The sequence below is a fragment of the Aspergillus brasiliensis genome (genome assembly GCF_001889945.1).
Source record: "Aspergillus brasiliensis CBS 101740 unplaced genomic scaffold ASPBRscaffold_29, whole genome shotgun sequence".
Classification (NCBI taxonomy): domain Eukaryota; kingdom Fungi; phylum Ascomycota; class Eurotiomycetes; order Eurotiales; family Aspergillaceae; genus Aspergillus; species Aspergillus brasiliensis.
Window position 1 is genome coordinate 67,399 of NW_027137470.1, and position 24,442 is coordinate 91,840.

The window sequence follows — 24,442 nt, forward strand, 5'->3', positions numbered from 1 at the left end:
TTCTCAAACTCAAATGGTTGAGGTCATGTCTCTGAAAGTATGTGCTGGCATGAATCCACCCAGCTAAAGGTCTGCGTGTGGCGTAGCTGAGGATGCTTTCTCCCAAGATACACAGGTTTTCTGTCTATAAATACTCGCATCGCAAGGTTCGATATGCCTCTATCATCAACAATCATTTTCTTCAATTCCCGACATGGCTATCCAAACTGTCCGACTTGGCCTTGCCATTGGCCATGGCACCGGCCGTGAATTGGCCGCCGTCTTTGAACGGGTGATTCAGACACTGGCCAAACGATACTCGGTCAACCTCGAATTTGTCCGCTCTTCTTCTACTTACCACTCTTACCACACCCTCACTGTCTCCGGCGAGGACAAGAACTTGATCAACCACATTGCGGATGAAACCACCAAGGATGCAATTGACTACCAGCAATTCTGCGAGGATGCTGTTGCTTCTGGCATCGCGGCAATCTTCCGCACCGCCATTCACGCTCAATCGCTCTACTTGGTCCGGCAACACCTCCAAGCGGCCAAGGTGGAGCACTTTAGCCTCGGCGAGGGCAACGCCCTTCTCATGGTCCGCGATGAAGCACAGGGCTTCTACGCTGGTGACAACGCATACGGCGCCGATCAGCTGAGCATCACGCGAACCACCAGCTTCAGCAAGCCCGTTTTCGACCGCATCATCCGCTTTGCCCTCGACAGGGCGGCCGAAAACTGGGGTCCCGAGAACGTCCCCAAGACGGTGACCATGGCCTACAAGTTCCACCTCTTTGACGGCGTGTTCCAAGCTTGGGAGCCCCAATGGAAGGCCCAGTTCGGCATTGACATCGACTTTGTTCAGCCTGACACGCTCAACCGTAGCCTAATGGCAAATGGAGTCCAGGGCCGTCGCATCATCATTGCAGGCAACGAATACGCAGATGTCATCCAGCCCGTCTTCCTCAACTGGTTCGGTCAATCGACTCCCGAGACCATGTATGCGGAGAACGTCTACCTGCGCCCAGACGTGAGCGGCCTCAGCGAGTACCAAACGGTCCATGGGTCCGCCGATGCCATCGCCGATAAGGGCCTCGTCAACCCATTTGCTACCATCCGTGCCGCAGCCGCCATCCTGGAGCGACACGCGGGGGGCACAGGTATCCAGAAGCTGACGGAGCAGGCTATTCAGCACCTCCTCCAGCGCAAACTTACTACACCCGACCAAGGTGGTTCATTGAAGACGGAGGAAACAGCCGATTACTTCCTCCAAGCCATCGCAAACCCCAAACAACCTATCGCATCCACCCCCACCGCCTCCGGTGACCTCCAAGCCTTCCTTGGCCTCAAATCCGCCCTCGTAGTCATCGACTTCCAAAATGACTTCATCTCCGGAACCCCCAGTCCCGCCATGGCAGGCGTCGTCAACAACGTCCCTCGTGCGGTCGACTTCGCCCGCGCAAACAACCGCCCCGTTATTTTCGTCCGATTCCTCGGAAACGCCTCCTACCAGAGCCCCAGCTGGCAGTATCGGGACGCCATGCTCCAGAAACCAGAAAAATGCGTCGAGGGGACGTGGGGTGCGGACTTTGGTCCTGGGGTGACGGTTCAGTCTGGCGAGCGCGTCTTTGATAAGAAGGCATTGCTGGATCCGTTCCTGGTTCCGGAGTTCACGGCGTACTTGGAAGAACAGGGCTTCGAGCATCTGGTTCTAGTAGGCTTGTTCTCGGATGTTTGTATTGATTCAACGGCGAGAACCGCGTTTCAGAAGGGGTTGAGGGTTACGGTCGTGGAGGATTGCACGACTGCTCTTCATTCGAAGCAGGCTGATCATTTGCAGTTTATGACAAAGCTCTATGGAGCTAGAGTGTTGAAGCTGACGGAGCTGGTTGGTATGGCGGTCTGATTATGATTTCTCTAGCTTATGTGGAATGATATGTTTTTTACATCAAGATAACTATCGTTTATGGGGTCTTTGAATTGTCAGTCTATAAGAAAGAAAGTTGTCTCAGACTGTTGGTATTCAAGGTCGTGCATAACGCTATTTATAACTAAATGGCTGACTGATTTAGCATAAGAACTATATTTAGGGTCCGGAGGTATCAGGAATGGAGCAAATCAATATCCAGACGTAATTATATTTAAGCTTATAGGGTTTCGGTTGGCGCACTTCGAATAGTAATAATGCAATAATTATTTAAAGAAAGGTTGCGTTCCATAGACGGTACGGGAATCAGATCATAATAGTAGTAACTCTGTTTCGAAACTTGGTTAGCGTGCCCAGCCGAAAAACTAGCAGCCGAAAATCGACACCAGCTTAATTGCAGAACCGTCTTCCCCACATCGAGCTCCAAATCTCTCCGTATATTCCCACGCTTTGGTTTGCAGACATAGGTAGATTAAGCAATATGCTTTCCACGCTACCAGGAGAACTGTTGCTGTTAATAGCAAGCTTTCTTGATAGCCACACCGACACTCTGCGACTCGCATCCTGTTGCCGTGCCTTCTACTCACTTCTATTACCGAAAGTGTTCACGTCCCTCGATCTGACAGAGGACCGCAATGGTGACTTGAGCCATTTAGTACACACCCTCGCATCTAAGCCGTCATTAGCGCAGGAAGTGCGCGCTTTGCGTATTGCCTGTGCCTGGCGACCGACTTCCGGCGTGCGAAACAAACAGGAGGTTACTCTTGGAGTTCTAGCGGCAGCCCTGGGATCTGACGACAATGACAAGCTATCCGCATGGACCCGAGAACTGATGAGCCAAGAGGTCAATGACGCATGGATCGTTCTGCTTCTGGCTCTCCTGCCGAATCTGGAGGATCTGGTCCTGCAGATTTGTGATTCCTCCAAGTACACTCTGGAGTGGTTGGCCGGCATCGCCCAGAACGGAACATCAAGCCCTATTCTTTCTAAATTAAGAATCCTCACCGTGGACTGCTCGGATGTAGATGGTGGCCTCAGCTCAGCTCATGTTCTTCCCATCCTTGGACTTCCCTCATTACGGAGCTTCTACGGGTATATGATATGTGACGGTGGTAGCTCGGATGAGGAATATGCCGAGGATCAAGATTTTGATGCTGCCAGCTACGTGCCTGACAATGTGGGATACTCGAATGTGACTCATATCCGGCTTCTGTCCAGTTGTTCCCGACGCGGATTTGCAGACGTGATCGGCGCCACCAAAGCTCTCGAGTCTTTCATTCTGGAGCATGCGCAGAACCCAAGTTACGCAGATGATGAGGAGATTTATGTATCACGATACTACCATCCATTGCGCAGGCATCAGGCGACATTGCAGACATTAATTCTAACCCACGAGAGCACCAACTATTATAGCTGGTACCAGAGTCACGAGTATGATTACATCGGATCATTCGCGGGATTTAGTGCCCTAAAGGAACTCCGCCTGCAGGTGCCTCAGATACTGGACTGGGATGAAGATTGGGATGACCTAGATGCGACCTCGAAAAATACACTGAGTGATGTATTGCCTTCATCGCTGCAACGCCTCATTGTTGATGGCCTGGAGAGAGAGCATCTGAGTGCACTTGTCTCGGCGTTCGAAGACCTGCTCTCAGGAGGGAAGCATCGCTACCCAAGCTTGACATATGTAGAAGTCAAAGGGAACTGGATGCATGTTCATCAGTCAACCGAGGAGTCCAACGCTAAGCCTCGGCCTATCCCTGCTATGTTAGAGGAGTTTGCGGACTTCAAGGTGAAACTCGAGTTGTTATGTTCGGCTTCGGGGGTTGAGTTTCACTTACGTGATTTACATGTTGAAGATATCATGGAGAAAAATCGTTTGTATACATGACCATGATGAGATATTGGTCAGCAAGATTCTTTACCCATCTGCGGATGCGTGTGTCAAAGGTCTTAGACCAGAAGGTCTAAAACAGGAATTGTATGAGTGACTCATGTCGGAAAAAGCCGTCGGCTCAGCTAATGTCTTTCTATGCTGAGCATAAGAGCAATGCACAGCACAGGGATGAGAGACAAAGAGCCTTAAGCTTGTACATTATTGGCAAAACATGTATTACCCTCTGTAGATGCCGAGTGATCCTGTGTTCTATCAGGAAAGAGCTTGGTGATTTTATTTTTGGCAGCCTTATCCAAGTATAACTTATATCTGCCCCGGTGTAATTTCTGTGTCGCATAATCATTGCTATTAGGGCTCAGTAATCACAGAAGCAATATACATAAGAGCTTGAAACCCATGAATCTACCAATCAGTCCATTCATATATCTGCATCCCGTTTCTCGCCCGCTGATTCGTCAATAGCCGTCTGTATGCCCCGCCCCGACCGGGGGTCAGCTGATGTGAAGGGGAAGTAGATAAAGAGCTAGGAAGTCGGCGGTCCCTAGGTAGGTATACGAGTAGTTAGTACTAGTAGTTATTGGTTGGTTTTAGTTTATTTCAATGTTTTCCATTTTCGCTTGATTCGAAATCTACCTTCTCTTCCCTCCCTCCCTCCTCATCTCTTACCCGAAGAGTGAGGACAGTCCCGTCCGCCTCAACATCAGGCCAGTAGACCCGATGAGCTCATTCGTCTTCTTCCCACAGCTACCCTGGGAAATTCGGGATATTATCTGGCGATTCTGTCTCCCGGGCCCTCAGATAGTAGAGTTTGATCGTCCGATCTGTAACAATGAGCCCTGCTTTGGTTTGTGTGAAATTCATCATCGCTATCACCTCCGACTGCCGGTCCTTGCAGCGGTGTGCCAGGAGTCACGCCGGCTGGTTCTTCGAGCATATTACAATCCCGAGGTGGACGCCGCGATCCCGCAGCCGCACTATCCTGCCGCATACCAGCACGTCCGCTTCCGACCGGGGATTGATATCCTGCACTTTAACTGGGACGAAGGGGATGAAGGCGCCTACACTCTCTGGTACGAGGAGAGCAATGCAATCCCGTACTTTTGCGCGGTGACTCGGAAAGCAGTACACAACCCGATCTCCATCACTGACCGACACCTCCGCCAGGAATTCGACGACCCCTTCTTCGCCGGCAGCGTTCGCGTTCCCGCACTGGACAAGTACGCAATGCGCGACCACTGGTTGGTCCTGATCCAGACCATCAGTTTCAACTTCACGGACGACGCCGAAGCGCTGCAGTCGGGGTTGTTCGGGGAATTGGAGCTGGACCCTGTGCGCTACGTCGATCCCAATGACTCGGAAACCCTGCACCGTTACCATCAGCTCTGGCGGAACGCAAAATCCCACTGTCATCACCACCAGCACCACTCCTGCTCCTACTGCTCCGTATGCACCCTGGACCCGAGAGATCCAGCAGGCCGCCGCCGGAGTGTTCTTCGCCCTGCTGGAACATGATCACCAACCACTGCGTGACCGACTCGCTCGGTGGAAGGAATACATTGACCGTCGCTGGGCTTGGAACGAATTTCGCCGGATGGAGGAAGAGGCCAAGGCCGGGGCCCCGGTCAGCGTTCCGGATCGCGACATACTGTTCCTCCCACCCTACCCTGGCTACGACTGGGAAGATGATGAGGAGATTTTCGATTACTTTCGATCGAAATATACCCTGAACCGGGACCATCCCTGGATTCAGGCCGTTTTGGACAAAATGCCCGTCTTCCAGCCGATGATTCTCTTTCGCCATCGGATGGGGATTTATTGCACCGGCCGGAAGACTTGACCTCAGCTTGCGAAGAAGTGATATGTGGAAAAGGGGGTTTGAAAGAAAGTTCACTGTATTCGCAAGCTCAGGCTTACATCAAGCAAACCGGGTGACCTATGCAGTGTGAACTGAATTCGAACCTTACATATATATAATAGCAATTTTCATCACTACCGATACTCAGCCAGCACGTCCCATATTGCAGTTTCAATAGTCCAACCTAGCTTGATCACCGTCACTATTCATCTTATTCCAACATATTTTTGCGTCCAGCAGTTTAAACGGTAATCACTTATACTTTCTTCTTACTGGGGCCTTTCTCCTAAGCCGGCCAGCTAGCGTTCTGTAATATACTATAGTATATATTGTATCTATATTATATGATACATCGACTATGAACAATTATGATCGAAGGGTCTACTCAGTCTACTTTATAAATGTCCACTACACACCTAGAACACTCAAGCTCGACTGCAAATAAACATTAGATTTGTCCTGACCTGAAATAGAGCTGAGTGAACCTTAGTCCCCTGACGAATCTAACCCACCGACGCACTAATTTCTGACCCTGTCGCGTGTGGGTGCCCACCTTGCCGAGTCTATTTCATAATATAGCGTGGGATATTTCACAAGCGGTTGGTGGCTTGTTTCATAGGAATAGCCCCCCAATCCGTATTTGTCACCCAACTAGACGCAATACCCTTCTTCTAGTCTCCTTGGCAAGGCTCCCCCTTCCCCTCACCCACCCGGCAGTATTGAATGCATGCCGAACTGCTACATCAAATGTACTTGTTGGGATGACTTATAATATATTTAAATAAATCCTCATCCTGAGCCTTCTTACTTGGTGGTCGGGGTCAACCAAGAGTATACAGCACTATTTATAGATATCTTTGGACTATATAATATCCTTCTGTGTCTCTGGTGCTTTTCTCATAGCCTCACTCCCCGCCAACCTCAGTATACGGAGATGCTCGTACTTTCCTGGCTCCACATTCTAGTATGCAATTATGAAAATTGGTGTATGATTATTAGCAGTCAAAAACAAACTCTCGTTGTAATAACAGCAATGATAGTCCACGGCGGTGACAATAGGAAGGAGTCCTCGTCATTTGACTTGACATCTTTATTTCCTTTTCTATAGCGGCTTACTCATAAGTAACAGATATAAAGCTGTTTCGTATCTTTCTACGTGATGGATTACATTCAGCTTCAGACTTTTCTGCATCCCCACACTGATCGTTGAACACGCCGCGTGTGAGACGATCTCCTAGGGCTTACAGCTACCAGCAGGGTCAGCTGCCTATCCCTAACCGATAGATATATAAGAACTAGTATAAGCCTGACCTGGCCTCGCTATTGGCCAGTCTGCGAGGAAGGCATGGAGGCTGAGGTCTTGCAGCTATGGTAAGCAACAACATGCAAGTTGGTGGACTCTGTTTCGAACCTTAATGCACTGGCCGCATGACATGAGCTTAACCGATATTGGAAGGTAAGGATGGGGTCCATCCATCCTGACTCGTGTGGCTGTACCGACTAGCGCCTCCCCAGAAATGTACTAATCGCAGGACGGAACTACATCGGGTTAGTCTCGGCCCCAGAAGAATACGCCTAATCCAGGACAGCCTTGTGTACGCTGCGAGGCTGGCAGTGGATACTATCATAAGTTTAAATACGCTTATAAGTTTGCCGCTGTGCTTAGATTTCTCATCTTCATCCTCCTTCCTATTTTCTTAAACCAGCCTGATATTATCATGCATCAACAACCCTATCTTGATCCGGTGTCCCAGCCGGTTGCGCTGTTTGATCGATTCGTCGCAACGGAACCTCAGGTCATAGTCCTGAAGGAAAAGATATTCTCTTTCACTGGTGATAGCTTTGATATCAAGCTTGGGGACGGAGTGCCACTTTTGAAAGTGACGGGTAATGTCTTCTCGGTTTCCGGGCGTAAGAAAGTCGAAGACATGGAGCACAACCATCTATTCGATATTCGCAAGGAACACATGCACCTTCATACCACATATTTGATGGAAGATCCCGAGGGAAACAAGATATGCGAGGTCAGGAGCAGTCACAAATGTAAGCACCCATCACCTTGTGACTACAGTCAGAATGTATCACTAACTGCTATAGTCATCGGATCGAAAGCCACGGCCATTTATACTGACCGTCATGGCAACCAAGTGGCATTGGTAATGACCGGGAATTGGAACGATCGTCGGGCGCGGATTATCAATGAAAATACTGGAGAACAAGTCGCTCGCATTACCCGGAAGCGGTTTACCGCTCGTCATATTTTCTTTGGCCAGGACAGCTACAATGTAATTGTGGCACCTGGGGTGGATATGGCACTCATTGCTGGTTTATGTATCTGCTTCGATGAGAAGAACAATGATTAGCGAGGGAAGCTTGAACTAATTGGTCTACGATGTATATGAAATAATTGTGCGATGGGGTGGTAATATAGGGCGTGTATTGCAGGTCACTGGGCAGGCTGATCAACAGAATAATGAATATATAACATATAATGACTCAATTCATAGTCCGAGATCTAATATCAGAAGAATATAGTAACTCATCTGTAGTACTAGTACTGTAGACCATTCCCCCTCCAATTTCGTGGTCTAACTTCATACAAGCTATGCATGAAAAAGCCCATTACGGTAGTTCTTTCAGGCCTAGACAACTCAACGCCTCCCTCCTCAAGCAAAACATTTCTTACCTGATTGATTCTTCAAGTACCCGCATCGCACCCAGATCAATGGCCAATGGCACTTTTGGATGTAACGGGCTTAGCCATATTATGTTTGTTATTAGCATAATTAAACTTTCCGCCATGGCCTCGTAGACCCTGTTGAGGAGATTACTTGTCAGTGGGTCACACATCTCGCTTGCCTCATCTAAGAAATCGGCTAGCACGAGGCTTAGCGGCGCTTACTCCACCGGTCCCCTATCCATCATTCCCTTGCAGATGGGGCGCATTGACGCCGATCCGTCAACCAAGCGCACGTTGATTCCCGATCGAGATTAGCGTGCCGGTGCTTGGACGCATAGGGAAACCCGCGCGACCCAAACCATCCCACCAGGACCCTCCAGCTTGTCATGAAGCAATCAGCCTTACGAAGAGATTAAGACAGTTCAGTATGTAGGTATCTGGGCATGAATGAGACAGATGAGGCTGAGTCGCGATTATTGTTACAGCCTTGTGGGTCAATGCGCAGGATGTACCCTAATAGGGTATTGTTTATGCGAGACCAAACCCTCTGGATATCTAGCAATCCGTGGTTGAAGGGTACAGCTGAATGGGTCAGACATTCAACATTGTCTGGCAAGGCTGATTGTAAATTGTGTCAGATTCTAACTCAAAAATAAGGACTGGAGGTGTATGCTTACTGTAGGACAAAGATCGAAAACATATAAAACTGTGTCTATATGCCACTCCTTTACACATCATATCCCAACATCCACTCTCAATAACTCAATCTCAAACAAGAGTGAACAGTCTAACATGGTTGTGGAAACCAACTATCAGCTGGCGGGGACTGATGGCCCCCCTCCCTTGCCGCTCAATCTCCGCAAGCACAAAGGACATATCTGCTTGCAGTGGGGAATTATTTTACTCACGTCCTGCATAGCACCATTGGTGCTCTATCCAAGTTTATACTGGGGAGCGGGTCTATCGCTCAAGATTGGTTTGTACCCTATCTAGGACTTCTCGCTGGTCCTGCATATACTTTGTGAGATAAGACTAACACGGTTGAACATCAGCCTTGAGCGTATCCAGCGCCATCCTAGGAGCATCGACCTTGTATTCCTTGGGCTTGCGAACGTGGCGTTTACTCAAGCCGACATCGAATTGCCGACCCCTGACATCGGAAAGTCGTTGGAATGTATGCTCTCCCTCTCTCTATTTGTTTACTTGAATCATTTGATCTTAGTCAATTCGTGTTCTTAATTTTCCTACCTTCGGTAAAATGACGAGGTTTGTGCTAACATACGTCTTCTTCCGTGCACAGCTCGACTTCTTCCACTGGAACTATCTCCTCGGCTTTGTACTCGTCACAATCATCATCGTGATCGGCTTGACACGAGACCCTCCTAGTGTCCGAATGACCGCTTTGCCGCCGTCTATTTTGCTCGTACAAGTTGGCCTCACCCTGGTCATCGTCGGAATCCTGGCAAAGCTTCGCGTACGCCAACCATTCCCAATCTCCTCCATGCCTACAGGTTCAGTCTTCCGTCCCGGCATCTTGGTGATCATCGAAGATATCGTTGCGGTGGATGGAGGCCTGGGCACTGCATACCGCTCAGCCCTCATGGAGAGGTATGCTGCCAGCAAACGGTTCCAACGCCTGATGGAAGATCTCAATTGGTTCTGGGGATTCGGTGGGCTTGTCATGGGCATTATTCTGATATGTGTACTTGCTTCGGTGGGCAGTAAGACGTTTGCTTTTGGGCTGGGTAAGTTCATCATTAATTCTTTTCATGCCTATATTCCTATTGCTCTCTTGTTAAGTGGGTGAAGACTGACAACTCTGTGTTGGCAGGATGGACCGTGCCATGGATTTGGGCTGGTACCTGGGCAGTCATCACGACGTACTGGGCGAAATCTGCGCTGAGAGAAGAGGCGCTTACCTGGTCGGATAGCCAAAAAGCAGTTGCGGTGTAGACATTTGTGTACTGAGTAAACTTACATGGAGAATGGACTTTCAGCTTCTAATTTGCAGAGACACAAACTAAGTGTTTAGCCTTGGCAACTGAGCAACTCTCCTTCTGGCCCCAATTCCTGGGCCGACCGGTGGAAAAGGACCGTGGTAGCTTAGCGTAGCCTGAGCTGGGTTATATGTGGGTCAAAGTGTGTAAAGGCTGTGTATGATACCTAAAAATCTGGTAGTCAACGTGCATGGGGACCAGATCTGACGCGTGGGGGGATCTACAATTTCCGGTACGAGGTGGATAGTGAATCGTAGTGGTATTCTGCGGCTGCACCTGATGATGAATCTCGATTGTGCAGGTGTTGTCACAATGTTTCTTCAGATTTCACATCTCTGGTACTAACAGAACGTTCCACCAATAGCTCCGCTTTCTGACAGCCCTAGCACACATCTCTATGTAGCACCCACGTACTGGTCAAGCATAGGACTAAACCACCATGTCCTCATTTTCAGTTCTACCCCATCCCACCCAGGGTTTTCTTTCCCCGCCACGTCTACCTTGTGTAGATGACGAACAAAACGCGCGGTATACGCTCTCATGAATGGCTGTGATATGAGCTCGTGGAAAAGCTTCTGAGTGCCCTGTGTGTCACCCTCATGCGGGAACAGATGAGCCACTGCGGAATAGCGCAGTGCCATGCCTAGCGGGAACGTTGAACACAGTGCACCATAGCCGCCGGCATAAGGGCCATGTGATAAAGGTATGGTATGAAATATCCTGATGGCGTGCAATGTAGGGTTCCTCTCATTAAGGTAATTGGGGCATCCGGGCGAAGAAAAGGGAATTGGAAGGAAATATGCGAATCCTGGACTCTGGTGCCCCTCGGTCGCGACCATGTGGATTGTCGTGTATAGCAGGATGCAGCAGCTCCAGTAGAGGCAGCTTATTTGCAAGACTGCAAAGTCCCTGTCCACTCGTGGCATCTGGGGAGGGATACCTGAGTGGGTGTAATCAAAGGTCTGCAACAAGCTTCCCATGGTTTCCCGCCAGGCCAGTAACATGTGCTCAATACGGATGCATTCGCCAAGCAGGTTGGTCCAGGCATGTGGACTACGCTCCGCAATGGGACATGCTCGAATAGTGTCCAGCTCTTCCAACAACCCCGGAACTTGGACCAGGATGTCACTCAGACCATCAAGGAGGGACTTGGTTCTATTTTTCCAGGGTGCTGACATCCAATTTTTATCGCTGAAGGGCGAACGCTTTCTTCGTCCCACGCCTAGAATGTACTACACATGTACCAATAAATGAACATGGACGGTCCGTTGATGGGATTTGGTGTCGCAAACTTACAGAGACAATCCGACCGCTTACGAGTAAGTACATTCCTGCTTCGCTCCAAGCCCTTTGGGGACCCCTGTTCATGAACAAGGCCATTTCACCGTCAGTATGGGCGTAGTACCCCTTGATCTGGTGGGTAGGGTTTTCTTTGTTTGAGCCATTGGGCTCGGCACCATAGAGAATCTGCCACGAATGAGTAACTTGACCGGATTCATCGGAAGGAAAGAGGACTTGCCTCATAAAAGCGAAACAGCCGAATGGCCGCCAAGATGCCATCACCGGTGGACCGTTGTGGATCCTGCAGGGCTGTGCGCATTTCCTGCAGCGCCATGCTGTGTGCCTGGACGCCCTTGAGCTTCAGCTGGCTGTCATTATCTCTTGTCGCCAACATTGACAGCCCGTGAGCCAGGGTGATGAAGCGAAGAGTCTTCTCCGACCGACATAGTTTATCAAGGTGTCTGAGCCATCCCGCAGAGGATATCTGCGCAGCCTCTCTCGAGAAAAGGCGACCGTTTGGTAGGAATGCCGCCAGATAGAGTCCAACGTAGGTGACCTCCCTAGCAGTTCTCGCCAGCGACTCATGCAGAGTGATGTCTGGAGCCCCTCGTCTACGCGCTTGTACACTGCTGGAATACTTGGTATACCTGCAGTTCTCGCCGTCTGTCGAGTTAATCCAGACCGAATGATTGCGGGAGTATCCCTCGCATACCAGTCCAGCTTGGACGCACTGGGTACAAAAAGGGGTCTTCCTGTCACACTGTGGCCCAAACAGGAATATTAGCATGCAGCAATAGCTGCTTGGGGTTGTAACGTACGCCTTTCTTCCTTCTGCGACATGTCGCACACCCTCCGGATTGACCGGGTACTCCCACCATGTTTTCAAATGGAGTGAGTGGATCTGGGGGAGGACTGGACAACAAGGGATCCAGGCTTTGCGCAGAAAGCCTCTTAATTTGGAAAAAAAAAGGAGTGGGTGACGTGGTCCGTCTAACCCCGCAGTAGACTAGGCTTGTTGGGTCTTCGTTTGGGGGCCGTTTGGCCAATGATTTTGCTGAAATTGCTGGAGATAGGATGATCGGCATTGAGTAGTGTGAATGTTCGGGATTTATCCCGAAGCCCTGCTTAAGACTACTGTAAACGTGATGATGCGGGCTGAAGACGAACAGTGTGCTTTGCTCGATTGTGCATTGAAGTGTAGTTTCTACATAACCTTACGTCCCTTGCCCTACACACACCAAGGATCACAGGGCGTATACTCTAGATGCTCCATTGTATCACCCAGGAGAAGATCCCTATCTGGGTATGGAAATTGTCCGCCCGCTAGCCCGTTTGGCCCGTCCTGGCCTGTCTAACAGTGCTCTGAGAAACGGTGGTCGCATTCCACTTCTTGTGTCCAGCAGCCAACTGGACAAAGATCCAAGATAATGCTACCTCAAATAACTCATTTTCCTTCGCTTGGCGAGACACATATTCAAGGGTACAGAATATTCCACAGGAAACAACTACCCAGCCAGGCAATGCATCAATATACCGTGCTGCAGCATTAGTGCTGACATATCTTCCTCAGCGATCGGGGTTTTTCCGTGGCCAATGCTAATCATGGGAGTCATGAGTAGCGGCCACGTCCTACTTACCTTTGCTGCTACGGGTTTACTAGTAAACTCCCTGGCATAACAAATTATTGCCATGTTCATGTTCGCATGTTATCCAGGGATTGACAACAGTCAACATCTGCCTTCTTATTGTATCTAAATCTATCCACCAGTAAAGTTTTCGGTCCTTTTCTTTTCCGCGGTCATTCAAACTTCGTTGCTAGTCTAATGTAGGATATCTGGAAAGCCAACTATCCTGGTGATGATAGTATACTCTGAATACATCAAGGCTTGCTCACGGGTGTGATTTGGGTTCGGGTGATTTTCTTCGCATCCACGGAGCCATGGTCAGAGCTTACTGGCTCCGAGTCTGAATCAGACTCCTCGATCGGCTCCCCTGTCTCGTCCCTTTGGGATTCCTTTTTCCTATCCCGCCAAAGGAGGAACTGCACTGTCGCAGTAACAAGGACTGGAGAGTCGAGTTAGTCGCCATATTTCTGTATTACAAAACAACACTGGAATGCACCACACTCACTGAGTAAGACCTGCAATATAATGGCCCAGAGATAGCCCTTCTTGGCCGCTGGGAAATCCGTGGTTTTCCACACAAAGTTTGGTGCCTGCTCAGAGTCAACATGGGGATTTTTTCGGTCGGCATGATCATCGGGTGGAGACTTACCACTGCCTGCACCACATAGGCAAGATCGTTAGCCATGGCGACAATCAAGGCTCTTTTCTCGGTGTCGGCGGAGCAAATCTCGTTGATCCAGCTCAAGATAAGCGGACCCGCACCGACCTAGAAGTAAGTATTAGCTGAAGATACTCTTGTTGGCGGGTGCGAACGTGGACCTACTCCGGCATTACTGAGCCAATACACGGCCATGCGCCCCGGGATGTTGGTATAGAGAGGCATTTGGCGCAGGAGAACACACATGATGAGCTTGACAAATGTTAGTGCCGAGTTTATTTGGGCGTACGGGTGGGGAACGACGTACTGTGATGACGGCGCCGATATGGATAAAGGGCCAGCGCGATCCACGGCAGGGACCATCAGAGAGCAACCCCCATGCGAAACACACGACGATAGAGATACCGGTTGTGACCAGTGGTACTGTACCCACGATTAGAGCCACCCGTCATAGAAGTTTGAATAGACTCACAGTTGTTGATGTCAGCCACCGAGTATGACTTGCCCGGGACAGGAGGAGGGTCTGTGTTGAAGCTCTTCAGCCAGTAGCCCATGGCGACCTGGGGGTATCCATTGTTCCAGACAATGTATATCATGGCTGGATCAGTTGGTTAGATAAACGACCCAAGTTGATGACGGCTGTGGGCCACGTACGAAGCAGATATGTGTGCCAGCTGCTCAAGATTCTTTTCAGCTTAGCCATACTCCAAGGCTCCTTGCCAGCACGGCCAATCGCCCGCATGCGGTTGACAGAGAGGGTGTGTTCCTCGTTAGTGATCCACCAGGTCTTCTTATCATTCTGCGGAAGGTTAGGGAAGAAGATGTAGCCGGCGAGGGCGAGGGGGAGCGTGATGATGCCATCGATGATGAACAGCCATCGCCAACCGGCGCGGCCGTCAACACCGTTCAAGTTCGTATAAGCCGCTGCTTGAAGGAAACCACTGAAGAGATTTCCAATGCTGCCAGCCAGCCAGAATATCATGGCGCGCTTGCCAATCTCTTGCGGTGTGTACCACGATCCGAGAAGGTAGTGGATGCCGGGGTAGAACCCAGATCTGTTTGCAAACATTAGGCTATCGTCAATAGTAGGATGAGATAAGAAAGTTCAACGTACTCAAAAAGGCCAACCAGGAAACGAAGAGCATAAAGAGCTTTGTATGACTTTACACTTGACATGCACATAGTTGCAATTCCCCAACCAACCTCGAGCTGCGAGATATTAGTATCCAGTGAACGCTGGGATCAAGATGTATATAGGAAAAGAGCACTCACCGACGGAATGACCCATCGCGGCGAAATGCGAGTCAACAATAAGTTCGCGGGGATCTGACCTATCACATAGCCGACGGTGAAAATAGAGGTGCTTGTCACCAGCTGGTTGCCAAACATCTCCAGATCCTCCTCCATGCCACTGAGGTAGGCATTTGTAACATTCTGGAGGTCCAGATTCTTGAGAAAATACCCAATCTGTAACCGTTAGCAAATTTTCTTTACTCCGCTGGGAAAGTGAGCTATTGACGCACAGATGCAAATGTCAGTACGAACGCGTCGAGCTTAAACAGGAGCCAACGTTGATCGCTGGGCAGTTCCCATGTATCCCAAATATAGCCTTTCCATGACTTGAGAGGCTTGACTAGATCCTGCTCTTGCGAGGAATTGGCCTCTGTATCCCTTGTCATCGTGGATGCGCATTCTTGGTAGTTCGTTAACGCGGGGCAAACAGGGAATCTAAATATGCAGATTCCTAGCACGCAAGCATGATCCCATATGTCGCTGGAATCACCTCACTTTAGCATGGACCTGATTGCGCTAACTTATCTCTTCCTTCCAGTGATTTAGTTCGTATGACCCACCGTGTATGCACACCTGGTTGGCCAATCCACAGCCACCCGATGCAGACTTGGTCCGTGCAGGTGTCAGCCAGACACCACGGAGATATGACACTTTTCGCTAGTGATCACTTATTATACTATAGTATAACTTTGTTGCCGTCGTTAGGATTACATGATCATTATGTTCACTACTAGACGCCACCGAATCAAGTTGGCTCTTGATCCACAGGTACTCTCATACTAGCGCACTTGCTTGAGGGCCAAGAATTACCAATATGCACACGGACCTCAGTAGAATCCCTCTCTCTGAATCTTCTCATTTGGCACACCATTCGCCCGCAATCCCTCCACAGCAGCGTCTGCAAATGCCTTGGGTCCACATATGAACACCTCTTTGTCTCTGTAGCTTGTTTTCCAATAATTCGGTCCAACTCTACCTTCATATACCGAGAGACTGGTATTTTCTTGGTGTAGAGTTTTAGTATCCAATTCGAAGGGGCGACTGGTGAACAGATCTATTTTAACCGTAACGGTGGATGGGCCCTCACCCAAAGCCGTCCCGATAAGGTTGAGCATGACATCTGGCTCTCTTGTTGATACCACGAGCACAATGTCGCCTCGTGCAGCGTTCCCGCGCTTACTCAAGGCATTCAGCATGGCAAGAAACGGTGTAATCCCAATTCCTCCGGCAATCAGCAGCACGTTGACCTCCCCCATACCCATTACAAAGTCCCCAGTGACTCCTACAACATCTGTGACCACATTGCCCTTCATAGGAACAGGATAGTCCCATTGATTGGACGGCGCCATCCTAAGCACATCAAACAGGGCCTTCGTCACGATGCCACCCTTCATCTCCCGCATAGTCAATTCAAACCACGTAACATCAGTATCCTCGTGCGCACTCGATACGGTCCAGGTTCGAACACGGTCATCGTTAATCGATCCAGGTGCTGAATCCGCCATATGCTGGTACTGCGGCGGACCTATCCAGTCCATAAAGTCTAGCACAATGGCTTGACCTGGTCGGACCCTTAACGGGCGGACCCCATTTTTAGACACTACCTTAAACCGGAAGACAGCCAGGTCATCGGCAAGTTGCCTTCCTGTTTCGAGCATCGCCTTGTGCCCTTGCGCACCACCCACGTCTGCTTCTCCTTCCTCGACCAGATACTTGACTTTGGGGGTGTAAGGGCTCCGCCCAATTTCGGACCCCGTACGCTGTCTCACAGGAAGCGCATTTCGGACAAGCACAAATCCTGTGGTTTCAAGAACAGTAATCGTCGCATGTCTAGACATGATTTCCAGAGCAGATGGCCCTACATGATTCCTTGCTGTACCGGTCAAATACAGGATGTCGCCTGTCGTGAACGAAATGATGGTAAACCCTGCTAATCCAGTTGACTCGATATTGCCGAGGGTACTCATGTATCGGTTTCCAGAGTAATCAGGTAGGACAATGGTCCGCCCATCGGATGGCTTCACCCGGATGAAGCCGGGCAGGCCGCCACGGGAGTTCATGCCCGCGTGTGATGGGAATGTTGTAGAGTCAGACCTGTAAATTGATGCCACGAAGACCGTATCGGCAGACTTTATCATTTCGATCACTCCATCCGGTAATCTCTCCGTGGAGGTCATATGTAGCGATTGTTGTGCAATGTACGGTTTTGCCCACGGGTATGGGTCGAGTTGACGCACATTTATATATTTCGGGCAATTCCTATGACTTCTCAGTCCCAATTCCCGGGTTAAGATAATGCTTGGATGTGAATTCATACGAACCCTAAGGCCTCAGTGATGCCAACCCGAAACACATAGTCTTTCTCTGACACTGCTTTCACCATGTCAATCTTTCCAGCGAATTTATTTCTTCTGCGCGTCGAGAACTCAATCCCCAACCCAGCGGTCAGCAACCTCTCTTGTGCTTTTTTACCTTCTCTTTGATCGCTTTCCAGTGATTCCCACCATCGTAGAGTCTCTAAGATTGGATCACCATTCCATAATCGTGCCCTGAAAACCAACGACTTCAAACTCGGACTCTCTACAAACCCCACCGTTCCCGTCGATCCTGCCACTATGCCACCCCAGGGCCGTCCATCGGCATCCGTAGTCGTTAGCGGAATAAATGGCAGATTCGAAGTGTGGAATATTTGATGCTGTTCACGAAGTTGGTTTTCGACTCCCGTCCAGTGGGATGATACGGCGGTCGCGTAGCCGAGTTGGCGTTGGATGGCGACTTCGCCGGGGTGCCAGCCGTGGAGGGCGGAGATGGCCATTTCAGTTTATTCCTCGACTAAATCAAATTAAATTAACTAATCTGAAGTTGGTATAAATTCATAGGCTTGCCTTTATCTTGAGAAGAAGCATTTGGAGGTAGAGATGAAGATTATTAATTCACGCCGGTGTCATGGCCATCCCGTCAGCGAAGTTAACTATCCGAGCTGACAAATGCGCCACAGTCTCTCAGAATTCTAGGCCTCGTAGTTTGACTTTCAACACCAGTACCCTTCTCCTTATACGACTGTATAGTGAGAAGCTGGTGAGTTATAGCGTGGCGTTTCAAATATGAAGAGGCCATGGGACAGGTTATGGAATACAGGTTTCATGCCTACCGTCGCTTGCCCTCTTGTGGCCCATCTAGCATGTTGCCACGCTTCTGGCATCATTTGCACTCCGGAAAACCAGATTCCTTTGTGGACTAGTCTCTCTCGTGTTACCCTCAGTCTCACAAACATTAAAACATTATAATCCTTGATTGGCAGACAAACATCCATCGCTACACAGCTGTTCCCTGCAAGGGTGGTTTCGTGCACCAGTCTTTTTTGCGTCTCCCGCTTGTGTCTCACACAATCTCAACTTGTTACGCAATGAGCCGTATTGCTGACCTTTCCACAGGTTATCAGAAACCCAACAAGATCGTTGCCCAAGACCACGACTTAAACTGACCTCGATGATGTTCCCGAGTATTTCAGTTCCGCTCCATTGGCAGTTTCCAATGTCCAGCTCGTCTTGAAAAAAAGATCCGTCGCATTCTATGTATCGTCAGAAATATTCCTTATGTGATATCAGATATCTGATTGGTGCAGTGGTGGTAGCCTGAAACACGTTCAGCGTGGGATTAAGCATTGTCGGCAGTCCCAGGAAGTCATGGCACTGCCTCAAACGGAGTTCCACTGCTAGCTTGTCCCACATACAGAGCCTTGATCCATTCTATGCATTCACAAGCGGTCCCAATCCAATTCGGATCGTACAGTCGTATAAGCTGCTGACGGGGAGTAGGCCTTTCTAGCGCTTGGGAATGGTGAGCTATCGGTCTACTGGTTATTAGTCTTACTATTCAAATGTTTCAGCTGTTCAAATTCTTAGAATCCTGTATGTTTATCTTGGTAGTAAGTACGTGGAACTCCAATAAGGGAAGTAGGATATTCTGATGGATCGAATCGTTGCCATTACGCTGGTATCCTGTTGTCCGGTGATGCAGACCATGATAATAAGGCAACTCTACATGCCCATTTCAGTCAGGTCTGCGGCCGCGGAACATACGGCCTGTCCTCAACGTAAATCCTAGCGCGGACATTAGTATTGGGGAGGCCACTGGAGGCGAGCCCACGGCTACCGATAGCGAGCACAGTTCCTTGTCCCGGATTGGAGCCGTTTCCGGGTACCTCATATATCTCCACACTCGGCCCCAAGCGTTCAAGTGCTGAATGCATGATTTGCACTTGGTCAGGTAGGGCTATGGCACCCTGATACAGGGCCCATACAATAACGGTATCTGTGGGGCTGGAGAAGTATTCGTCGCGGTGGCACATGTACAAGGTAGTCACTTCTGCCATCAACCGACGAACATTGTTATCCCAGGCATATGGGTCGGACATTGATGGTGTCGGACGCGGTGGAATATGGGCAACAATAGCGCCGTGTAGCGATGCTATAATGATGGCGGAGGATGCTTCAAGCCCTGCGGTACCGACAGCAAACTTTTCATCCAAAGATACCACTCTGACAGCGTTCATAGGCACAACAACCACGTCGTCCGGATGAGCATCCACCCACTGAGATAACTGCGACATTTCGATTATGCTGTCTTAAGGGATCAGTAAGAGCTTTTGTGTGGTCTAGAAAAAGAAACTCCTCTTCTCCTCGAAACCACTATCGAATCCAGCTACTTATACGCTCTCGCAAAGCGTACGAACACTATATCACCGGGATATGCCTTGTGCTCTTTACTTTAGATCCGAGCTGGGGGCAATCACAACGGAATTTGTATATTGGTAACTCGGCAGTCTCCGACTGGATTGCAGGATCAATCGTAATTCTCCGTGCCCCTGGGCACATAACAAATAATCCATACATTCAAAGCCGGCAACACCCGCGGAGGTACATCGGTGGCTATTGTTTCGTTTTTTTTTATCATAACTGACCATTGGTACAAATACCTCGTGAGCGCCAGCCTTCTGGACTAAGCTCTGACTGCTTATGACCCCCTCAGAAATTCATTCTTCATACAGTTTCTATCAACTTCATTTCAGCTATGAACGTGCAACCTGCTTCAAACTTGGCTGCGCCTTCCACCTGGGGTGAGATTCATCAGGTTCCAGGCCGGACCTCGCGCGAAGTCCTTATCAGGGCAAGAGAGCTATGCCTCAATGGAGATATCCAGCAGTTCCGCGACCTCCTTGAGTCGTCACAAACATCAGAGAACTTCCATATAGATGATTTCGGTATCATCATGGCGCAGGCTATCGAGCAAGACAGTGTGACGTTCATGCAGGCGCTTATGGACCATGGCTTTCCCATGCATTCAAACTACGCCCGGCGCGCAACCAGATTCAAATCCAAGAATGCACTGGCGCTGCTCATTGAAAAAGGGTGGGATATCAACGAGCCCATGTGCGAGACCCAGCCCCCCGTCCTAGGGTGAGTTCATATACCAATCCCCCCCGACATATAAACTTCAAGTTAATTCCTTTTTAGCATTGCCATAGAAGACGAAGAGATGACAGCTTGGTTTCTGGATCATGGAGCCGATCCCAATAAACGGACATTCATAGACGTTACCCCGCTATCTTGGGCGGTTGAACGAGCCCCCGTTTCCACCATCCGCCTCATGCTGGATTATTGCCAGGACATTCAACCAGGCCAGCTCCTTCATCATGCTGTTCAACGCGAATCTGACACTATCGAGGTCCTGGAAATGTTGATTCAGAAGGGAGCACCTCTGAACACCCCCGTGCACGAGGACATGCCTACCTTCTCAATTCTGTGCTTCATGCCTCTGGGGACTGCGTTGCATCGAGCAGCTGAGCTCGGCAAAGTGGATGTCGTTCGCTATCTGCTCAGCCAAGGAGCCGATCAGAGTGTGAGGGATACTAGAGGACATACAGCCATGGAGCTCGCTGCTAGATTGAACCAGCAAGAAGTGGTTGAAGTGTTGGTGAAGCATGGGAATGGCGAAGGTCCTGCTGACCCTCTGTGATTGTCCTGCTTGCATGGATGTAATCAAGTTACTATAGGTCGTTCAATCACTCTTACACCTTTTTTTTTAGTCTATTTGGATTTTAAATGGCTGCTCGCCACCCTTTGTGGCTTGAGTAAATCATACATTACAAAATACACACTATCTATCCCTATCATCCCCACCCATCTCCAGCACCAGAACAATACTGATACATAAGGTCTGCTAGCCATAAGGATCTTTCCCTAGACACTGTCCAACATTGTAATATGCACTCAATGAATATTACTATTTCCGTAGCAAAAAAATGTAAACTCCTGTACCAGGGATAGAGCCATGATCCTAGTTGACTATTGTCCAGTAGAGCATCCACAAGAATCAAAGGATCACCAACTACGCAACACTCTGCAGGCCACCGGCCAGAATCGATTTAAGAGCTTGAAGAGATCTCACCGAGCATGATTCACTCCAGCTGTGGAATTAACAACGCCGACAATAACATCATCATTCCTTCAATACTCAGTCACCATATCGTACATTGTCCATATGCAATTCCAATATACCTGCAAAGCTGTCATGCAGGATACGAACATCAGGAACATTCAAACGCTGATGAGCACCCAGTAACATGCCTGGCTGCACTGTAAGTAGAACCTGATATGGTAGGAGTACCCTCATGGTTCAGCACCAGGGCAGTTTCCGCCCCAACAGTCATGTAGTCCGATTTAGAGCCGTGCTAAAACATTTGAAGGTACAATAGCCGTACGGAATTTATCATTCAGAGAGCTTCCTGGACTTTCTCTTCCATGAGCTCAGCCTCCCGGGGACTGTCCAAGGAAGGTGCAGGCGAGATCATGGGCAATAACGTCGAAGTCGATATGCTCGAAATCCTGTATCTTCTATTGTGGTGATGGTGGTGGCCATCATTGTCATGTTGAGTTGATGTCCACGTATACACGAGCAAAGACGAGGCTACAAAAAAGGAAAGGTACGCTCTTCGGCACCCAAGGTGGGTGCTTCCTACATAGCGAAGCATGGTCACGGGATTCTAGCTGGTGAAAATAATCCCACATATGATTAGGTAGAGTGGTTGATGATCGAAGCATTGCACCTCCTATGGTCCTCTTCGGAGAGTCGGGTACTTAGTGTGGTGCCTATCAGCTCTCACTCAGCTAGCGGCGCACCAGGAACCCCTTTACGTTGACGTCGGATGTCGCCGGAGATGACCATCGCAGACCCGGACACCATGGAATAAGAAGTGGATCTAAGGAATGCTGTGAATCATGTCTACAAATGTCCCATGTGTCGATTACTAGTCCGACGAGTACTGTACGGTAGAACCGAGAGGAACTGGTTGAACGCCTCGTGCAGTACGATGGCCCCATTACGGTGCTTAGGCCATCAAAACTAGGCTGAAACTAGGCTGCAACGCTTCCTAACCGTCGAGCCCAGAAGGCACTGGAGTGGGGGATATTACAGGGGTCAGGAGCAGATTCCCCATCGGGAATACCCTCAAACTCAAAGGGTCAACGTCGCCGAAAGGTAAGACATCCTTCAGGGTCTGCGCTCGGGGCGTGCCACCCAGGAACACCAAGTGGATTGATGATCTGGATAGGGCCACTAAAAGCGCTATTCCTGACCATTAAGTTCAATAGTCACATTTAGCGGATCGTCCGGCTCAGGCTAACGTGGGTGCCAAAGTAGGCGGAGGCTCAATGATCAGGCTGCGATTTCCCCATTTTGTTTGTGTCGGGCCCTCGGGGGACACTTCTTGGCATCGGCAACGGTCTTGGCATCGACCGGTGGTCTTGGCAGTTACAGCCAATCTGCTCGATGCTTATACCAGTCTATACCACGGTCCCCTAATTCCCTCAATGACATGAGAGTTTGGCAAGAGCTATGATCAAACCGCGAGTCATTTTCTCGGGCAAGTCACATTAGCCACCAGGACTCAAGGTCACAGATCCTTCATACTTGGTTGAAAAAGTCGATGCCGAAAACTCCAGTATACTCCGGGACAGCAAGTTTTGAGCCTAACATCTAGTCACACGCTAGGACTCGAAAATACTGGCGTGGTTATTTAGCGGACGCCACTGTAATCAGCTAAGGTCTTGGCTATCCGCATGTGTGAACCCTGGACCCTGGTTTAATATTTAAACCATTGATGGATGCTGCTTTACTTTGGCAGGAAGGCTTTCCCAGATTCCATAGCGCACTCTTCCCTTCCCACATCATGTTCCCAATAGACAGCCTACCTGTCGAGGTCCGAAAACAGATCGCTGTTTTTGTAAGTCGCAGGATAGAGCGTTGGTAATGAAGCAGGCAAATACTAATGGAAATGAAGGTCCTTGATTACTCATGGCGCGACTTGTCCGCTTTAAGTCAAACAAGTCGAGCGTGGCATGACCTTGCAGCTGCAGAGCTGTACAGAGAGCTTCGCATCAAATTCTTTGACCTCGCAAGTCTTCAGAATGACATTGCGGAGCTTCACCCAGAAGGACTTGGTCGCCAGTACCTCCAGCATGCCCGGGACCTCGATCTTGTTTGTCTCGAAATGCCACGGCTGGAGACAAAAGCAGCTAAACGTCTGTGGCAAAAGAAAAACTGGGCGAACGAATTTGTCGTCTTCAAACCTCCCGCTCAGAAAGACTCTTTTCTGCGGGGTTCCTTGCAGGAATGCAATAATATTTTATTTAATATTAGTTTTTCAAGAGCTCCTAGCTCTAATATACTTATAGCAGTATCTATTGTCGGATGGTAATCCCATTCTACTAATTCAATTCTTATTCAATTATTAAAAAATCAACAAATCCAGCAAATCCCAAACCAACAAAATCCTCTGATATAAATTGTATGGAGTTTCCAATTCAAAAGGAAAAGATTGGGCCAGATTCTTTGAAATCATTATATTATCATTTCTACATGTGAATTCTTGATATCATGATTATCATTTCTTTGATCAAGCTGATTATTCACTACTACCTACCCCACTACACCCTGCTTTCTACCCCACTTTCTTTGTTCCTACCCCGCTTTCTTTGTTTGATGATCAAAATCAATGATTTATGATCATGATCTAGATCATCAGTGAATTGATCATAAATAAGGCCTCCTGACCTCTAGCTGATTCTGTTGAAGCAAGCAATCCAGATAAAAGCAATCCAGATTATTTACTTTCTATATAAGAATTCATTTATTTCCTATTTAGGAAGGTGGTTTGCTTCCCTTTAACTACTTTGTTAATTGTATTTAT

The 24,442-nt window shown here is 49.0% G+C and overlaps 11 protein-coding genes across 11 annotated transcripts; 7 read left to right on the plus strand and 4 right to left on the minus strand.

Moving 5' to 3' along the window:
* The first annotated feature begins 176 nt into the window (after nucleotides 1-176).
* Nucleotides 177-2,108, plus strand: ASPBRDRAFT_49471 (putative isochorismatase family hydrolase). The gene has a single exon (XM_067626344.1). The coding sequence runs from the start codon at nucleotides 194-196 to the stop codon at nucleotides 1,883-1,885; it is 1,692 nt and encodes a 563-aa protein (XP_067473054.1). The 5' UTR covers nucleotides 177-193; the 3' UTR covers nucleotides 1,886-2,108.
* Nucleotides 2,109-2,330: 222 nt separating this feature from the next.
* ASPBRDRAFT_49472 (F-box protein) lies at nucleotides 2,331-4,110 on the plus strand. The gene has a single exon (XM_067626345.1). The coding sequence runs from the start codon at nucleotides 2,388-2,390 to the stop codon at nucleotides 3,795-3,797; it is 1,410 nt and encodes a 469-aa protein (XP_067473055.1). The 5' UTR covers nucleotides 2,331-2,387; the 3' UTR covers nucleotides 3,798-4,110.
* Nucleotides 4,111-4,435: 325 nt separating this feature from the next.
* Nucleotides 4,436-5,640, plus strand: ASPBRDRAFT_79627 (2EXR domain-containing protein; the record flags this gene model as incomplete). Its single annotated transcript, XM_067629467.1, has 2 exons — nucleotides 4,436-5,104; nucleotides 5,184-5,640. Exons 1-2 carry the CDS (start codon nucleotides 4,521-4,523, stop codon nucleotides 5,638-5,640), a joined length of 1,041 nt encoding a protein of 346 aa, XP_067473056.1. The 5' UTR covers nucleotides 4,436-4,520.
* Nucleotides 5,641-7,363: 1,723 nt separating this feature from the next.
* On the plus strand, nucleotides 7,364-8,127 carry ASPBRDRAFT_164699 (uncharacterized protein). Its single transcript, XM_067619539.1, has 2 exons — nucleotides 7,364-7,701; nucleotides 7,756-8,127. The coding sequence occupies exons 1-2, from the start codon at nucleotides 7,377-7,379 to the stop codon at nucleotides 8,019-8,021; spliced, it is 591 nt and encodes a 196-aa protein (XP_067473057.1). The 5' UTR covers nucleotides 7,364-7,376; the 3' UTR covers nucleotides 8,022-8,127.
* Nucleotides 8,128-9,130: 1,003 nt separating this feature from the next.
* ASPBRDRAFT_139380 (uncharacterized protein) lies at nucleotides 9,131-10,291 on the plus strand (the record flags this gene model as incomplete). Its single annotated transcript, XM_067619088.1, has 4 exons — nucleotides 9,131-9,314; nucleotides 9,391-9,512; nucleotides 9,639-10,083; nucleotides 10,170-10,291. The coding sequence occupies 4 exons, from the start codon at nucleotides 9,131-9,133 to the stop codon at nucleotides 10,289-10,291; spliced, it is 873 nt and encodes a 290-aa protein (XP_067473058.1).
* A 287-nt stretch (nucleotides 10,292-10,578) lies between these two features.
* Nucleotides 10,579-12,520, minus strand: ASPBRDRAFT_49474 (Zn(II)2Cys6 transcription factor domain-containing protein). Its single transcript, XM_067626346.1, has 4 exons — nucleotides 12,435-12,520; nucleotides 11,855-12,376; nucleotides 11,632-11,802; nucleotides 10,579-11,567 (listed from the first exon to the last, which is right to left on the minus strand). Exons 1-4 carry the CDS (start codon nucleotides 12,492-12,494, stop codon nucleotides 10,731-10,733), a joined length of 1,590 nt encoding a protein of 529 aa, XP_067473059.1. The 5' UTR covers nucleotides 12,495-12,520; the 3' UTR covers nucleotides 10,579-10,730.
* An 896-nt stretch (nucleotides 12,521-13,416) lies between these two features.
* ASPBRDRAFT_79630 (uncharacterized protein) lies at nucleotides 13,417-15,578 on the minus strand (the record flags this gene model as incomplete). The annotated part of the gene is made up of 10 exons (XM_067629468.1): nucleotides 13,417-13,680; nucleotides 13,747-13,831; nucleotides 13,891-14,007; nucleotides 14,065-14,151; nucleotides 14,207-14,322; nucleotides 14,372-14,497; nucleotides 14,554-14,954; nucleotides 15,014-15,108; nucleotides 15,172-15,366; nucleotides 15,423-15,578. The coding sequence occupies 10 exons, from the start codon at nucleotides 15,576-15,578 to the stop codon at nucleotides 13,496-13,498; spliced, it is 1,563 nt and encodes a 520-aa protein (XP_067473060.1). The 3' UTR covers nucleotides 13,417-13,495.
* A 280-nt stretch (nucleotides 15,579-15,858) lies between these two features.
* ASPBRDRAFT_189745 (putative oxidoreductase, FAD-binding) lies at nucleotides 15,859-18,068 on the minus strand. Its single transcript, XM_067620171.1, has 2 exons — nucleotides 17,514-18,068; nucleotides 15,859-17,451 (listed from the first exon to the last, which is right to left on the minus strand). Exons 1-2 carry the CDS (start codon nucleotides 18,005-18,007, stop codon nucleotides 16,020-16,022), a joined length of 1,926 nt encoding a protein of 641 aa, XP_067473061.1. The 5' UTR covers nucleotides 18,008-18,068; the 3' UTR covers nucleotides 15,859-16,019.
* A 1,181-nt stretch (nucleotides 18,069-19,249) lies between these two features.
* ASPBRDRAFT_201536 (uncharacterized protein) lies at nucleotides 19,250-19,747 on the minus strand (the record flags this gene model as incomplete). Its single annotated transcript, XM_067621564.1, has 1 exon — nucleotides 19,250-19,747. The coding sequence occupies one exon, from the start codon at nucleotides 19,745-19,747 to the stop codon at nucleotides 19,250-19,252; it is 498 nt and encodes a 165-aa protein (XP_067473062.1).
* Nucleotides 19,748-20,265: 518 nt separating this feature from the next.
* Nucleotides 20,266-21,210, plus strand: ASPBRDRAFT_139367 (ankyrin repeat domain-containing protein; the record flags this gene model as incomplete). Its single annotated transcript, XM_067619086.1, has 2 exons — nucleotides 20,266-20,651; nucleotides 20,709-21,210. 2 exons carry the CDS (start codon nucleotides 20,266-20,268, stop codon nucleotides 21,208-21,210), a joined length of 888 nt encoding a protein of 295 aa, XP_067473063.1.
* A 2,178-nt stretch (nucleotides 21,211-23,388) lies between these two features.
* Nucleotides 23,389-23,950, plus strand: ASPBRDRAFT_211948 (F-box protein; the record flags this gene model as incomplete). Its single annotated transcript, XM_067621948.1, has 3 exons — nucleotides 23,389-23,476; nucleotides 23,534-23,852; nucleotides 23,928-23,950. The coding sequence occupies exons 1-3, from the start codon at nucleotides 23,423-23,425 to the stop codon at nucleotides 23,948-23,950; spliced, it is 396 nt and encodes a 131-aa protein (XP_067473064.1). The 5' UTR covers nucleotides 23,389-23,422.
* Nucleotides 23,951-24,442: the final 492 nt, after the last annotated feature.

What these genes read in the sequence shown, in the direction of transcription:
- ASPBRDRAFT_49471 (XM_067626344.1), top strand. Translation starts at nt 194, where the DNA reads ATGGCTATCCAAACTGTCCGACTTGGCCTTGCCATTGGCCATGGCACC.
- ASPBRDRAFT_49472 (XM_067626345.1), top strand. Translation starts at nt 2,388, where the DNA reads ATGCTTTCCACGCTACCAGGAGAACTGTTGCTGTTAATAGCAAGCTTT.
- ASPBRDRAFT_189745 (XM_067620171.1), bottom strand. Translation starts at nt 18,007, where the DNA reads ATGGCCATCTCCGCCCTCCACGGCTGGCACCCCGGCGAAGTCGCCATC. An exon ending in GGCATCACTGAGGCCTTAGG is followed by an intron (nt 17,452 to 17,513) that starts GTTCGTATGAAT and finishes GAGAAGTCATAG; the next exon opens with GAATTGCCCGAAATATATAA.
- ASPBRDRAFT_49474 (XM_067626346.1), bottom strand. Translation starts at nt 12,494, where the DNA reads ATGGTGGGAGTACCCGGTCAATCCGGAGGGTGTGCGACATGTCGCAGA. An exon ending in GGCTGTTTCGCTTTTATGAG is followed by an intron (nt 11,803 to 11,854) that starts GCAAGTCCTCTT and finishes CATTCGTGGCAG; the next exon opens with ATTCTCTATGGTGCCGAGCC. An exon ending in TAAGCGGTCGGATTGTCTCT is followed by an intron (nt 11,568 to 11,631) that starts GTAAGTTTGCGA and finishes GTACATGTGTAG; the next exon opens with TACATTCTAGGCGTGGGACG.
- ASPBRDRAFT_164699 (XM_067619539.1), top strand. Translation starts at nt 7,377, where the DNA reads ATGCATCAACAACCCTATCTTGATCCGGTGTCCCAGCCGGTTGCGCTG. An exon ending in GGTCAGGAGCAGTCACAAAT is followed by an intron (nt 7,702 to 7,755) that starts GTAAGCACCCAT and finishes TAACTGCTATAG; the next exon opens with TCATCGGATCGAAAGCCACG.